Source organism: Chelonoidis abingdonii, chromosome 7 (genome assembly GCF_003597395.2).
Source record: "Chelonoidis abingdonii isolate Lonesome George chromosome 7, CheloAbing_2.0, whole genome shotgun sequence".
Classification (NCBI taxonomy): Eukaryota; Metazoa; Chordata; order Testudines; family Testudinidae; genus Chelonoidis; species Chelonoidis abingdonii.
Window position 1 is genome coordinate 55,408,218 of NC_133775.1, and position 16,592 is coordinate 55,424,809.

The following is a 16,592-nucleotide window of genomic DNA, read 5'->3' on the forward strand; positions in this document are numbered from 1 at the left end:
GAATGTGTTGTTCACAGTTGCTGTCTGGTGTCCTCTCTTCCACTTCCACCCTTGGCCCACTCCAATGTGGCTTGCACCCCTTGCACTCCACTGAAACCACTCTCAAAGTCTCCAAAGACCTCTTCTTAGCCAAAGCTCAGAACCAGTACTCCATCTTCATCTTCCTTGACCTCTCAGCTGCCTTCAACACCATCAACCATGCTCTTCTGTCCTCCCCTGGTTCTCCTACCTTTAATCCGTCCATCAGCCAATCCTCCTCACTCCCTCCCCAAACCTTATATCTGGGTAATCACCTCTGCAAACACAAACTCAACTACCATCTCTATGCTCACAGCTTTCAGATTTACCTTTCTAATCTAAACCGTCTCCTCTGCCCAAACTAAAATCATGAGTTTGAGCTGATGCTTAGAGATCCACAGCATGACTAAAACAGAGTTCTTAATCTCTTCTCCCCTCCAAATCCTCCCTGCTACCTCCTTTTTCAATCTCTGTGGACAATATCACCACCCTGCCTGACATGCAGGCCTGCAACCTAAGTGTCATTTTCAACTTGGACTTCTCTCTGTCTCTCTACAACTTCACTTCCAGGCTAAGTGTAAATTTAGCAGATTCTTTCTGTATAACATCTTTAAGATACAAGCTTTCCTATCCAGAACACAGATGAAACTCTGACCCAGGATTTCATCATATTGCATTTCAGCATCCTTTTCTCTCTGCAGCATCCTTTTCTCTGGTGTTGACAAATGTAAACCCCACTCAAACCCATTCAGAATGCTACTGCAAAGATAATTTTTCTAGACTGTCACTTTGAGTATGTCTCCTCTCTCTCGACCTCCATCCAGTGGCCCACCCTTCTCTATTGCATCAAACATAGCATCTTCACTTTGAAGGTCTTTCAACAGCCCATCCCCACTTCACCCATCATCTCTCATTGACTATTAAGAGGTCAACTTCCACCTCCCATCGGCCCATGATGCCAGCCTCCATAGCCCAATTGTTACATTTTAAAACAAGCACCTTTGTGCTTTCTCATGCTGCCCCTCATGCCTGAGAGGAGCTACCCATAAACATCCATAAAACAGTTAAGCTGCTGGTATGCAGAGAATACTGCATATCATGTGGACCAATATGGTCTCATTGTTTTCTTGTAGTCCTCCCGTCTGTCTGTATCCATCTGTTGTCTTTTGTCTTAGGGCTTGTCTACATTACCTGCTGGATCAACGGGCAGCAATCTAGTCTAGATCGCGTCTAGTCTAGATGTAATAAATCGACCGCTGAGCGCTCTCCTGTCGACTCCAGTACTCCACCAGGGCAAGAGGCACAGGTAGAGTCGACGGGATAGCGTCAGCCTTTGACTTACCACAGTGAAGACACCGTGGTGAGTAGATCTAAGTACATTGACTTCAGCCACATAACATAGCTGAAGTTAACAAATTTATTTGAGCATGATACATTTGTTAGTCTCTAAGGTGCCACAAGTACTCCTGTTCTTTTTATGGATACAGCCTAACTTGGCTGCTATTCTGATAGCTGAAGTTGCGTAACTTAGATTCTTCCTCCCCCTCAAGCGTAGACCACGCTTTATATACAGATTGAAAGCAGTTCAGGGCAGGAGCAGGTATTTCTACAGTGTTTAGCACAACAGGATACTGATCCGTGACTAGGGTTCCTTGGCATTATGGTAACAGAAATAATTAATAATAGCAAGTTATACATTTTAAAGCCACTTAAAACTAAATCTAATGGATCAAACTGATGATCTTATGGAGATTTGTAGTATTACAGCTAGCTTTCATAACATTGTCTCTAGTGAAGGATACCTTCTTAAACACAGCCTTCTGCTAAAACAAAAGCTGAGTGGCTGGATGTTTATATACTAGACTCCTATTTTCAGAAAGGTTTATTAGGGCTATAAGCATTTGACTCTTGGCAGACCTTTGCTTACATGACCTCCTCCCAGGAGTCTTTTTTTTATTACTACTACAAAAATTTGAAACACCAAATATTAGTTAGAGTTATAGGGATGCAAAGTGTTAAGATGCTTAATTGAGACCCTGTGACTGACCCTTTTGCAGACCGTTCAGTTGTAATGGGTCCAGTGGGATGAGTGTCTTTGGATGCTCTCTATGGTGGGGAATTTTGTTTAAAAAAAAGAAGTTTAAATATGAAAGGCTGAAACAGACCGAATGGACTAGATTCATACACAGTCTCACTCTGTTGTCTTTTGTGTCATAACAATAGGAATGAATTTGTCCAAGATTTCAAGCCTGTCAATACTTAATGGTACTTTGTAAAGCGTAAAATTCTGATATATTTTAAATAAACAAGCAGATTTTTAATTCACTGACATTTTCAGTATGAATTCTGCAGCACTCTCTCCAATATGGTAAACAATAATTTAAATTTTTACCTAGTGCCTTTCATCTAAAAGGATTACAAAGCACTTTATACACAGAGCACCATTGAAAAGCAGCTACTTGGGGGTCACTGGATCAAACCACTACAATGCCACAGGATATTTAATATCCATGCACAGTAAACAGGCCTTCAGTTTTTAAAGTCACAAAGGAAAGACACCTACCCCACTGCAATAAACTACAAGGAACTCAATTTCTCTTTCTTAGAAGGATGAAGAACTCAGTAGACCTTCACAGGATTTGCATTGGTAGTTCCAGGGAGCCTAGACACTCTCAATTTGACTTTTTTAAAGGAAAAATTGTTTAAGCATAAAGAGTTCCTGTATTTTTCAAACTAAAGCCCACATCCTGGTGTTGGATATGTATGCATTACTCTTCCATTTTCTTCAGTTTGGCCCTGAATCAGTAACCCACACAGGCAGGACTTACAGCATCATTAAAAAGAAAGAGAACTCCAACACTGGGAAACCCAATGGCTTTTTGGAAGTAATTCATTTTATACAGTGCTATCAATTACAAACTGCTGAAAAAGTTAAACACATAGAGTAATAAAACCACATCAGCTCTAGATTTCAAAGTAAAGCAAAACAAAACTGATGACACTTCTAAAAAACAGTTCTTCTTTTTAAGGCAGAATTGCTGATGGAGTGCACATTAATCACCAGTGCTCCAGCATAAGGGCTGTTTACTGACCAGGGGACCAGTCCTGTTCCCACTGAAGTCAACAGCGAAAGCAGGCTCAGGTCCCATCTACTTAAAGGACTTAAAATATTTTAAGTTCTGAAGTGCTTAAAGTGAACAAAAAGGTTGTGGGACTGTTTTGATTTTAAAATAATTGTGCAGGATAATTGCTCATAAAAGATGCCAGCCTGACAGCCCAGGAGACTGAATTTATCCATTTATGAACAGGACAGCTGCAGACATTCTAACATGCGGCTTCCCTGCCCACAAATGTACTTCAATCCTTACCTGGAGGGACCAGTTCTATCCAGCAATAAAGGATCGCTCATTTTCCATGACGCTTCAGTCCTTGACCTCTCCCTACAATCAAAATAGTACACCAACTCCTGCCAGTTGTGGTGGTGGTCTCTGTAACATGGACACCTGTCCACGGACTACAGGTCTGAGCACCCCACTCCCCATCCATGGACGCTACTAAACAGCAGTGACTCCAATGAAAAGTGCTTCAATTGTGGTGACTACATCTGTGGGACAATCTCACTCAAAATGGTTTTGACCTCTGGCAAAACTACCATCTGTGCAATTAACAGCTCAAAAATACATTCAGCTATTTTTCCCCCAACCCTGCTATAAACAGGAGGCAGAGATGGGAAATTTGCCACTCATCAAAGGAAGCAGATTTGAAATAATCTGTTCTGCTTAGAACTCTGTGTACTTCTTGGAAATAGGGAAAGGGGAAATTCTGAACACTATCTGCATGCAGGGCAAAGTTTGCTTATCTTTCTAGACTGTGTTTTCAGTGCTGCTGTCTCACACATTGCTTTATGCCATGATACCTGACAAAAAAAATCTATTTGATTTAAACCTCAGGGTAGCCCTAAGAGCCTTTAAATTATTGACCTTATATGGATTGAGGAAAGATGTTTTTCAAACCGGTAAATAAATCTGATCTAGAATGTGTATTGTGCCTTTCATTCTGAAGGAAATTTACAAATAGACAAAAATATGGGCCAGATCCTCAAGCGGTGTACTGACATAGATCCATTGGCTTTAATGGAGTGATGGTATTTGATACCAATGGAGGGTCTAACCTTATAGGAGTTTAGGGCATTCAGCATCTTGCAGTATTTGGCCTTCTATACAGGCCTTGTTTCACCCACAACTAAAATGCACCTGCCTTTGAGATGAAACACTGCACTTGTGTAACAGCACATAGCAACACTGCACAACTGTGTAGGACAGAAAGAGAAGATGAATGGTGTATGCAACTGAAAAAGCAGTGAAATTATAGCCCAGTTCTGCTCCCATTGTAATTAATGGGAGTTTTTCCATTGACTTCTAAGGGTCCTGGACTGAGTCCACAGGTAGACAGAATGTAGGTACATACAGTTGTTAGAATGTGTCCAGGTCCAGGGGCCTGATCCTGAGGGGTAGAGAACACATACCACTCTTAGTGAAATGATTGAGAGTGCTCAGTAATGTTCAGGATCAGACCCTGGACTAAAATCCCTACACCTGCAAAAAGTACTATGGGATCCATGACCACAACTGATCCAATCCTAGTTTTATATATCATCCAGAAGATTAAGAGTTGAACACAATAGAACTTTTTTTCAGGCAATGCAGATATCGAGTTGTTCTTTAATGTTAAAACCAGTCTCTGCTAAAAGTTAATACCATAACTATGCCGTGGAATTCAGCTCTTTGGACCAGGGCTCCAAAGTCTACAAGTAATATCTCAAGATGCCACTGTGCAGGTTTTACTCACCCCTAGCCATCTTGCTCCTTTATTGGCAGCCTGTTGAATCTGCACTCTTTTGAGGGTGACATGGTAAACAGCTCCTTCCTCTACCTCTTCACCCCCGTCCTGAATTGAGCTCTGCCATGGAAGGGGGGGAAAAAAAAGAGAGAAAGAAAAAAAAAAGGTACTTTTTCCCCCTTCTCTGCTAACCACAATCTGTACTAGCTGCTATACTGCTTATTGCAGAGCTCAGCACACTAGATGGGCTGTACAAAGTAAATATAAGAATCAATGCAATCCAGGACACTTTTCGATTGAGGGAATGCTGAGATACTCTTGGCAAGCTGCCATTTCCGATGGTATCAGGATACCCTGACTTTCCATTTAGTTCTTTTTCCTAGACTTGCAGATATTTTAAATAGTTTTATAGTCTTTTTTGAAGGAAATGATTCCATTTTGATTAGTAAACATTTTTAAAAGCAATTACTCTTTGGTTTTCCTTTATGGAAACAATTGTACTTTAAAAGAGAGGAATTACACAGGCTGAGATCATTTAAACTTAGAAACTAAAAGTTATTTAAAATACAGTGTGTCTATTTCTTTAGACACTAGGGATTAAAAGCACTTTGTTTTATATTTTTAATATTATTTCAGGCTACAAAAACTTCCCAGGGCTAAGACTTTGAAAGTTACAAATATCAGAAAGGAGAAGCAGCACCATAATATCACATCAAAACTTTAATTGAAACATAACCTGAAATAATTCTCCATTTTATATTTCCTAATCTAAAGAACACAAAATAGAAAAACAAAGACAAACCACTATTGCTGAGCCAGAGAAAAAAAATCCTGAATTCATCCTCAAAGACTCATCTAATTTCCCTTTCTCAGATGTTTCCCTTTTCTGTGCCACTCCACAAACACACACAGAAAGTCAATTACTTTGCAGATAAGCATCATTTTAAAAGCAGTAATGCACACTAAGAGGTAATTATACAGAACAATGAGGAGACTTTAAAAGTGGGTCTCAAGAGATTGCAGACACAAAAAGTTGCACACAAATATGTCATCAGTGTGCCAGATTCACTCAGAAAGAATACAATTCAGTCCTGAAATAGGGATTCTCCATCTAGAAAGTCTTTAGAGAAGTAAGGGAACTCTAGTTACCATTTTAGCTTTCCAAAGCAATTTCATTCTCAGTTTCCTCTTCAGGACATCGACGGGGCATGATGGATCCTGTTCTGAAGCAAATAGCTTTTACAATCCTCTCACATACTTTCTCAACTCAGTAGACAGCACTCTGCCTCTATTGCTTGGGTTCTGCAGTCAATTCATGACCACAAAGAACTGTGAGTGGTGTGCTGGGAGTGAGTGAGACAGACACAGAGAGACTCCTCCCCCATCACACACACACACACTGTGATGTAAGGTTTTCCTGTTTATGCTTATGAATTTAAACTCCCCTTTCTAAGCACCACCATATATAAAGTTACTATAAAATAATCTTTCAGTGCTTAACGATCCTTCGACATTGTGCTAAGCCTCTGGAATTCATCTTAGTTTCCTGATATATACTAGGTACCAAAGTAATTTCCCCCCCTTCCTTAACTATAAGAGACAAAGAGAGGGGAGTGGTGAAGGGGGAGGGTTAAATAAACTGCTATTATCCACTTGCGTAGACTTCTTTGAATAATTAAATCAGAGTGACTCCAGCCAGGCATTAACAATGTAAAGCTGCAATACCAATAGAGGAGTTTATCTTTATCTTTCAGAAGCACAAAAATGGTACCTCAATATTCTAAAAGCCTTTATAATTGAAAACCATTCAGAATCAAGACATTCAAAATGGGTTTTACAGTGCACTGATCTGATGACAGAACAGAACAGACTTTCTGAAAACTTCACTTAAAAGACTTAAACATAACACATTCTCACTTCAGCAAAATGAGACTCAGGAGTTTCCATCAAACAAGAGAGGTTCTTTTTTTTCCTATTAAGAAAACTCAGAAGTTTTTCAGTGGTGATTCTAGGTATGTTCAGGGAATCCTGCAGTATTATTTACTTACCCAGCTCAGTAAGTGTACAATGCACTTTACAGAACAAGTATAAAATGACAGGAACACTGCCTTGAAAAGATGACAGTCTTACTCAGGAGATGTGATACATAGTTCAGCTTTGTGGACACAAGGAGATGCAGAATCCTCATGGACGACAGAAAATTAAGCCAAACTTGGAGCTTTTTGGCCAAATTGTTTTCAAATTATGAGATGGCAAAAAATTGCCTGTAGTCCTTTTGGAGGCTCTCATCACATTAGTTTGTAGCAAATACAGAGATAACTGTAGTCCATTTTCAAAATCAGTAACGTACATGAAAGTGTCACAAGCAATTCACAAACATGGGTTGTTTTTTTAAACAGAAAAGGCCAATTTTTTTAAGTGTCAAAAAATCAGATAGCCTGAAGAGTTCTGGTTGTGAATATAGATCAGTGACATTAGGGGAAAAGTGTTCTAGTTTAAAAAACAAATAGCTTTGAATGTCCTAATTTTTGGTTAAGATTGCATATTAAATATCTCCAGAAGTTTGAAAGTACGGCTCAAGATAGCTCAAACTACAGTTAGTATATCATCCATACCACTTACACCTCTCCCAATGATATCAAACTTTACTGTTATGCACTGTATTGCAAAGGTTGAAGATGTACAAGCCACTCACTCTCATTCTATTTACCCAGGCCTGGCACACTAATGAACACCAGCCACCCAATACTGCATGTAAGAGCCATCCACCCCAAAGATCAGTTCTAGCTCTTCCAAATCACCTTCTCTTCGTAAGCCACCTTCCCACTATTAACCAAGAAAACACAACAACATTTTCACGTCTTACCCTCTACATACAATCCATAAACAACACTGGCCAGTATCTACCATTCCATTATGTGCCACAAAGCCTTAACTACCCTATATAGACTAGAAACCCCTGCACGATCTGTATTATCATAGCACCTAAGAGCGCTAGTCATGAACTGGGAACCCCTTGTGGTAGGCGCTGTACAAACACGACTTACTTTTCTTCATAATGTGGGTCCATGACACTTCACCCTACACATTCAATCAGATATCCACTCTGAACCTTGCCAATGTACAAATAATAGGCACAGATGTGAATGTACCTCATCTAAAGATCTCAGAGCACTTTACTGACACTAATTAAGTTCTCCTCAGACCATCTCAGTGAGGCAAGTAAATAGTATAGTATTAGTAACCCTTTTTCAGATGAATAAACTGAAGCACACAGAAGTCAAGTGCACAGGATCACTCAGTGAGACAGTAACAGAGCCAAGCACAGAATAAAGGAGCACAGACCCCTGCTCTAACTACCGGTAGACTTACTTATACATATTGATGTTATTACCAGTTAGGGCAAGCATGGTGCTAACTAAGGGAGACTACCACTTGCAGCTGCTAACAACAGGAAACAAGGAACATTATTTTAAGCTATGAAACTAAGACTGAAGTGTATTGCCATGGTTGAACTCATTTGACTATTTTTCAGGCTATGTGTGTGTTTATTTTTTGGTTGTGTAATACCAAAATGATCCAGGATATGTTCTGTGCTATATCAGATAATGTCTCTGTGTGTTATAAGCAACTACTAAGTCTGGCAGCCTACAAATTTAGAACTATGTTTTAGGTGCAGTTTTACAGGCTAGCTGAGCTGAAAATTTTGCATGCTGAAAGTTGGCACAATTTTTGACATTCAAAAACCTGGATTTGTGTTGAATACATAAAAATGAATCAGCAATTTTATAAACTGGTTCTAAAAATTTGGTTCATTAAGAAGCAAAATATAATAGGTTCCCACGTGAAGAGGGGAGGATTCATGCTGCCAAAAGTAAAACAGTGACAAAGATTGGGGCCTTCGTGATTGCCTGGTCACAGAAAGCCAAGCTCAGCACTTTGCACTCAAAATAGGGTGTAATCCCTCCTCCTGTGCATGTCTGTGAATCCTATTGGTTGCCGATATCTGAAAGAAATGGGGGGGGGGGCGCACGGGGAAGATGAGGCAGGAATGTCAGTCAACACTTCCACATTCAGATAGCAGGTGAGACAGCTAGCCACCCTTGTAATTGATTCAACCGGCCATTAGTTATTTGGTTATGATTTTGACAGATCCAAAGATTTACTTATTAGCAAGGGTCAGGGTGGACATTCTGTAAGTGCAGAAGGGGTTCTTCAATGAAACTGTAAAGGGCTCACAAAGCTGATTAATTTGTAAATTGTTATTTTTAATTATGTAATGTGCCAAGGTGCTTCAGTAATTGGCACGGATATACTTTCTAAACAAACAAACAAAACCAACCATATCTAAATAAATCAACCAGTAGAAGGGAGGATAATATTCAAGTATGCATTGAGCCTTTTCTTTTCTTTGTTTACCAAATTATTATGGCAGCAGTTTGCATTTATACATCACTTTTCATCCTGAAGAACTGCAAATTGCTTCAAAGAAATGCAGCCACCTCTGGGCTGCCAGGCAGCAACCATACCACTGCAGACAAAACACTTCATAACAGTGTGGGAAAGGGAAATTTTTGGCTAAGGGCAGCAGAATGTCATGGAATCTAATGTCAATGCAAAGCAGACAGAAGCACTATTTTAAGGATTGATTTAAAAAAAACCCACACGATAATCTGCATAGAACTTAATTTATCTACTTTGCAAAGATGGACTCGCCTACATTTGAACCTGTGATTTCACAGAGTCTAAGTCTGTCAGATCTTGGCAGGCTTATTATCAGACACAGTCACTATTTAGGTTAGCATGTAAGAGCATGTACATATCGTACCAACCCCCTCCTCTGCCAACCTGTTCCTTTCCCTGAGGAGGAAGGGAATATTGAGGTATAGACATCCAGCTCTTTCCAGCATCATCCATCTCTCACTTTCATAGGCACTAAATTCACTCATATTTAAATACATTTTCAAAACAGTAGATTTCTGAGTGAGTCTTGGAGGTGAAGTGTGGTGCAGCCAAAGGGGAGCAGGGAATAGGACAGAGCGTATTTGTTCCCTAGTGCCCTCAGTCAGCTGATCCTGAGGGGAAGTGTCAGGATCAGCTTGGAGGAAGAAGTTAGATTCCACAATAAGAGCTGTCGCTTGTAGGAAAGAGGGGAAATGGAAAACAAGATAAAAATACAATAGTCTTATCTGGAAATCTTTACTGTTTACTTGATCAGAACTGAGACTTTAATTAGACTTTTGTTTACCTATCTCCTTAAATCATTTTAAATCATTCTTTTTAGTTTTTAAAGTTATTTCCCCACACTAGTTTAGTAGCTAGGAAAAAATTAAAACGACCGTGGCCAAGCCTAATCAAAATTTAACATGGAGCCTGGAACAACCAACTCATTTGATCTGACATTTGTCCCTACCTAAGGCCCCAATTTAGCAAAGAATTTAAATACGTGCTTAAAGTTATTATGTGCTTAACACCCAATGGAACTTAAGCCCAGGCGTAAGTATTCTGCTGAATCCAGTCCTAGATCCTGAAGTCAATGGAATTGTGGGAGCTCTACACCTGGTGGGATTAAGCCCTCTATCCAATATTATCTAACAATGATCACACTTTGAAATGGATTTTAAAGCCAACTAAGGGATCTGGATGCCTAGTTAAAAACTGAGTGTCCAAATCCCCTAGCCAGCTTTAAAATTCTCAGCCTTAAACTTCTATGTTGAGAGATGATGGATTCCAGTGGTATTCTCCACATTAAGGACAAGGAATCTCTCTCAAACTAGTAGACTTTTTCAAGAGAAGGAAACATTTTACTCGTGGCCACTGTACAGGCTAGAAATCTAACACAGGTGCCCATTTTTATTCTCTGCTCTAGTATATAACCTTTAGAGGTTAGTAGAGACAGACAATTGTAAATGTTGTTCTTGCAATTAACTTTAAAAATAGAAAAATAAACTCATTTTATTTTAACCTTCTAGTTACCACACAGTCAGTGTCTGCTAAATTTAAGTACGTAAAGACCTACCCGGTATACGAACACTAAAGTGGCACAGGGAAGATTTCTCTTCTGCCTATCTAGGAAATTATAAGTCCTCCATCATTGTGGTATCTGATAACCTATTCAAGGTGAGAAGCAGAGATCAGAATGCATATGTCATAAACAGATAGGTAAGGGTTAATGTTTCTTTTACCTGTAAAGGGTTAACAAAGGGAACCAAACACCTGACCAGAGGACCAATCAGGGAACAAGATTTTTCAAATCTCAAGGGAGGGAAGTTTTGGGTGTGTGTCTTTGTCTCATCTCTGTTGCTCTCTCGGCTCTGAGAGTGATCTCTCTATCTCCAGACTTTCTAATCTTTTGTTTCCCAGTTGTAAGTACAGGTATAAGACAATACAGGTTTTTATATTGTTTTTGTATTACATGTGTGTAGTTTGCTGGAATGTTTTAAATTGTATTTCTTTTTGAATAAGGCTGTTTATTCATTTTGTTTTCTTTTAAGCCAATGACCCTGTATATTGTCACCTTGATACAGAGACCATTTTAATGTCTTTTGTTTTTTATATAAAGCTTCTTTTTAAAAACTGTTGGATTTTCTTTCTATTAAGGCTCAGGGGATTAGGAATTCTGAGTACAGATTTCGGTCTCCCCAAGAAAGACCGGGAGGAGGAAATCTCTGTGTTTAAAGTTTACCTAAAGCTTGAATTTTGTATAGCCTCTGGGTGTAGGGGAAGAGAAAGTGATGAATCTTCTCGGTGTTTGGTTGTTCAAGGAATTAAGCAGGGTATCTCCTAGTGTACCCAGGGCGGGAAGATCTGGGAGGAGGTAAAGAGGGGGAAGGGAAGTGTGTTATTTCCCTTTGTTGTGAGACTCAGGTCATCTGAGTCTTGGGGTCCCCCAGGGAAGGTACTGGGGAGACCAGAGTGAGTCAGACATTGGAATTTCTGGCTTGTGGAAGTGCTATCAGATCCAAGCTGGTAATTAAGCTTGGAGGGTTCATGCAGGCAACCACATTTTGGACGCTAAGGTTCACAATTGGGACTTATGCTTTATGACAGCATATACAATACCAAGAGGATCCAGACTCTGATTAATATAAAGGACGATCCATAAAGATCTCATGGCCTGATGGTAATACAGAAAAGAATAACTATTCTGAACCAACTGTAGCTTGGGTTACTACAACTACTATTTTGTAGTTCCAGCAAGGTTTAATAATGATTAGTTAAACAAGATTTGCCATGGTCTATACTGGCTGGTCAGCAATGTGTTAGCTAATTTGACTCTCCATAATTGTGTTCAAACATGATAACATTTTCTAGTGAAGACAAGCCTTATGTGTTTCTGCCACTTCTGCTGTATACATTATATGTTTCTGCTAATGCCTCTCTTTGTGCATTCTTTCACCCTTGCAAGGAGAATGAACTAAAAATCCATTTGTGAATACAAACTCACCCTTTTCACTGTGTGACACTATAAAATATAGCTAACCCTGGAAAGCTCCAAAGCTGTGAACCATGGATCACTGGTGTGGTTCATGGAGCACTTACGGATGGTCCACAGAGAACTAAGATAGTTGCACAGTGCTGACCCCTCCTTATTTTTAGTTGTTGCTATAGCTAGCATCCAGGTTCTTCATCGAAAAGACAAGTCAAAACACCTACAACAGTACCTGAAAACAAGGAGGAACCAACCTTGCTGACTAACAGGGGCCACTCCTGCCTAACAGGAGAGGAAAGAGGACCATCTTCAGGGACCAGAACGACCAGCCACTAGCAGAAGAATGTCCAGGAGAACAAGGGAAAAAGGAACAAGGTAGCCAGACTCTAGGCAGTAGATGAAGGGTACTTAGTGGCTAGACAGCATCTGCAGGAGAGAAGGGAACCAAACAGCCGGAAAACGTGTGCACACAGGGAGAGAAGAAGATAACCAGATTGCAAAGCAGCACATGCAGGGAAGCCTTGGTTAGAGAGAGAGTTCTGTAGAATTCCTGAGATTTAACCCATTTTAAAAGAAAGTTAAATAAATGTGCACAAAAAATGACTCACAAGTGAACTAGAATGCACACATTATAAAAAGCAAAACACAAACCTTTACATTTTATACAGAATTTTAGTGATTTATTGGCTGTGGCTATTATGTACTCCCCTTTAGTAGTATCACCATCCTACTATACATAAAGTAATTCACTAGCATTCCTTTAATACTGTACAGACCTGATTCTCTGTTGCCCTTCACTTTATTATGTGGTCATTTACACCAGAAAGGTAGTGTTTTAGACCGACTTGGCAGTCACTTGGCAGATTCTCATTAACACTAAGGCCTCTTTACACTGTCTTAGAGCAGATCTATACCAGAAATGCTACATTGGTGCAGCAGCAGCAGCAACCACATACCACATAACAAAAACACTAACCCAGGAACCTATTCTTGCAGCAAAGCCCGTTGCCAACCCTATCCACATATCTATTCAAGGGACACCATCACAGGACCTAATGACATCAGCCACAGCATCAGGGGCTTGTTCACCTGCACCTCTACCAATGTGACATATGCCATCATATGTCTGCAATGCCCCTCTGCCATGTACATTGGCCAAACCGGACAGTCTCTGTGCAAAAGAATAAATGGACACAAATCAGATGTCAAGAATTATAACATTCAAAAACCAATTGGAGAACACTTCAACCTCTCTGGACACTCAATTACAGACCTAAAAGTCGCAATTCTTCAACAAAAAAACATCAAAAACAGACTCCAACAAGAAAGTGCAGAACTGGAATTAATTTGCAAATTGGATACCATTAAATTAGGCTTGACTAAAGACTGAGAGTAGCTGGGTAATTTTCCCCCCTATTGTTAGTCACACCTTCTTGTCAACTGTCTGAAATGGGCCATCCTGATTATCACTACAAAAGTTCTTTTTCCTGTTGCTGATAATAGCCCACCTTAATTGATTAGTCTCATTAGAGTTGGTATGGCAATCTCCATTTTTTCATATTCTCTGTGTGTGTGTGTATATATTTTCCTACTGTATTTTCCACCGCATGCATCTGATGAAGTGGGTTTTAGCCCAGAAAAGCTTATGCCCAAATAAATTTGTTAGTCTCTAAGGTGCCACAAGGACTTCTCGTTCTTTTTGCTGATACAGACTAACAGGGCTACCCCTCTGAAACCTTTCAAATGAATGACACTCAGTACACACACAATGGATCAACTGGAAAAAACTGCTGGGATCAAAAATTACATAATTTTCAAGCCACTTAAGTGTATTAATCAAAATGAAAATTAGCTTACAGGAAAGGAAAGAACTGCTTCCATCATTTCAATTCCAGACAGTGAGCACGGTACTACAGACTATGGTGCTTATTCTCCAATGCTTGGAATCTTACTGAGTCATTTACACCTGTGTAAGGTCAGGGTAAAATGCTACCAGAGTAGAATGGTAGGTTTTACACCCACCCTACAATCAATTTGCAAGATATAAATGACTACATCAAACTAGGTCCTATGAGCCCACTAGATTCAGGGCCAGGACTAAGGGTTTTGCCAGTCATGGCAGAAAAACATATTCGAGCCGTCACTCCTGAAACAATGGACCAAAAAGAAAAAAGCAGTGTGGCATCCCCCTGAAAGCTGGCATGAAGGGCGATCCCCCAACTCACCTGCCCCTAAAACTAGCCCTGAGCAGTTCAACCCTTCTTGTGAAGCTAGTAGGTAGCAGAAGCCTTAAAGTCATTAAATTCCCCAGCATGATTGTAAAATGCTAAAGGAAATACAATATATACTGCCTACACAAAACTATGTTAACAGAATATTAAGGTTGCATAGTTAAGAGCTCTAAATCAGGAAACACCAAAGTTAAGAATGAACACTGTCATAAACAGATAGTTAAGGGTTAATGTCTCTTTTACCTGTAAAGGCTTAAGAAGCTCAGTAAACTTGGCTGACACCTGACCAGAGGACCAATAGGGGGACAATATACTTTCAAATCTTGGTGGAGGGAAGTCTTTGTTTGTGCTCTTTGTTTTGGGGGTTGTTCGCTTTTGGGACTAAGAGGGACCAGACGTCAATCCAGGCTCTCCAAATCTTTCTGAATCAGTCTCTCATGTTTCAAAATTGTAAGTAATAGCCAGGCAAGGCGGGTTAGTCCTATTTTTGTTTTCTCAACTTGTAAATGTTACTTTTTTGCTGAAAGGATTTTACCTCTGTTTGCTGTAACTTTGAACCTAAGGCTAGAGGGGGTTCCTCTGGGCTATATGAATCTGCATTCACCTTAAAGTATTTTTCCATCCTTATTTTAAACAGAGATGATTTAAACCTTTCTTTTCTTAATTAAAAGCTTTCTTTTTTAAGACCTGATTGAGTTTTCTTGTTTTAAAAGATCCAGGGGGATTGACTGGACGTCCACCAGGATTGGTGGGGGGAGGAGGGGATGGTTAAAATTCCTCCTTGTTTTAAGATCCAAGGGGTTGAAATCTGGTGTTCCACCAGGGAACTGGTGAACGGACCTCTCAGCTGCCCAGCGGAGGAAGGTTTGGGGGGGGACAAGAAGTGATCCAAGACACTGAAATTCTGGATGGTGGCAGAAGTACGCAGATCTAAGCTAGTAATTTAATCTTAGAGTGTCCATGCAGGTCCCACATTGTACCTAAAGTTTCAGAGTGGAAGATCCTTGACAAACAGCAACCTAACTCAACGACTTGCGCATAATATGTGATAGAGACTACAGTTACATGGGCAAGTAGGTGTCTCAGCTGTACACAATATAAATAGGATATACTTTCCTGCATGTATACCAACCTTGTACTACTTATATGCAAAGGAGTTTCACTTGCCAAGACTTTGAAACAATGCTGCTTGCAAACAAAAAAACAAAACAAAGGGGAAAAACCAACGACTGTAACTTCATAATCTGTACAGGTTTGTTCCCTAGAAACACTGGGATTATTCTAAGGTATCAGGGGAGCCATGTTGTCTGGATCTGTAAAAGCAGCAAAGAAAGAGAAACTTTCAAAAGACAAACTGCTGAGCTTCAGTTCATCTGCAATTTGAATACCATCACTCAGGATTAAACAAAGACTGTGAATGGCTTTGCCAACTACCAAAACCAGTTTCTCCTCCTTTGGTTTTCAAACACCTCAACTGCTAGAACAAGCTCCAATCCTCCGATTGACACTAACCCGTATCTTCTAGCATGATTACTGCTTGCATATATATGCCTGCCCCTGGAAATTCCACTACATGCATCCGATGAAGTGGGTATTCACCCACGAAAGCTCATGCTCCAAAACTTCTGTTAGTCTATAAGGTGCCACAGGATTCTTCGCTGGATTATTCTAGTCTATGCACTTGAGGAGGTACCCAGGATGAAATCCCCATCCTGTGAGCTGTATAAACTATGGAGCTGCTAACGTGTGTCAGAGTGGAACTCTTTCCGATTCACATTACAAAGCGCACAGGAATCCTCTCTCGTCTCCTCCACTCCTTACAAGAACCACAGAACCTCTCTTCTACCCCGATGGGACTTACAATATCTGTAAGAGCAGTGGCAAGAGCTCCTAGGAGCCCTTGTGCACAGCAAGGGTATGGTTACACTTGAAACTTCAAGGCGCTGCCGCGGCAGCGCTTTGAAGTGCGAGTGTGGCCGCAGCGCCAGCGCTGGGAGAGAGCTTTCCCAGCGCTGCACGTACTCCACATCCTCATGGGGTTTAGCTTGCAGTGCTGGGAGCTGTGCTCCCAG

The 16,592-nt window shown here is 40.3% G+C and overlaps 1 protein-coding gene across 4 annotated transcripts in view; it reads right to left on the reverse strand.

Annotated features, from left to right (window-relative positions):
• RGL1 (ral guanine nucleotide dissociation stimulator like 1) overlaps positions 1 to 16,592 on the reverse strand; it is a 156,918-nt gene that overhangs the window by 100,271 nt on the left and 40,055 nt on the right. The window contains exons 1-2 of one of the 4 annotated variants that reach the window (XM_032772940.2): positions 6,007 to 6,169; positions 4,867 to 4,977 (exon numbers count right to left, since the gene is read on the reverse strand). The exons of 1 other annotated variant lie outside the window; for it this stretch is intronic. In XM_032772940.2, the coding sequence (XP_032628831.1) occupies positions 4,867 to 4,977; positions 6,007 to 6,033 (138 nt within the window). In that variant the 5' untranslated portion in view covers positions 6,034 to 6,169. Of the gene's footprint in view, positions 1 to 4,866; positions 4,978 to 6,006; positions 6,170 to 16,592 lie in introns of those variants that run through there. 2 more of the 4 variants (XM_032772941.2, XM_075067875.1) reach the window with 2 other exon arrangements.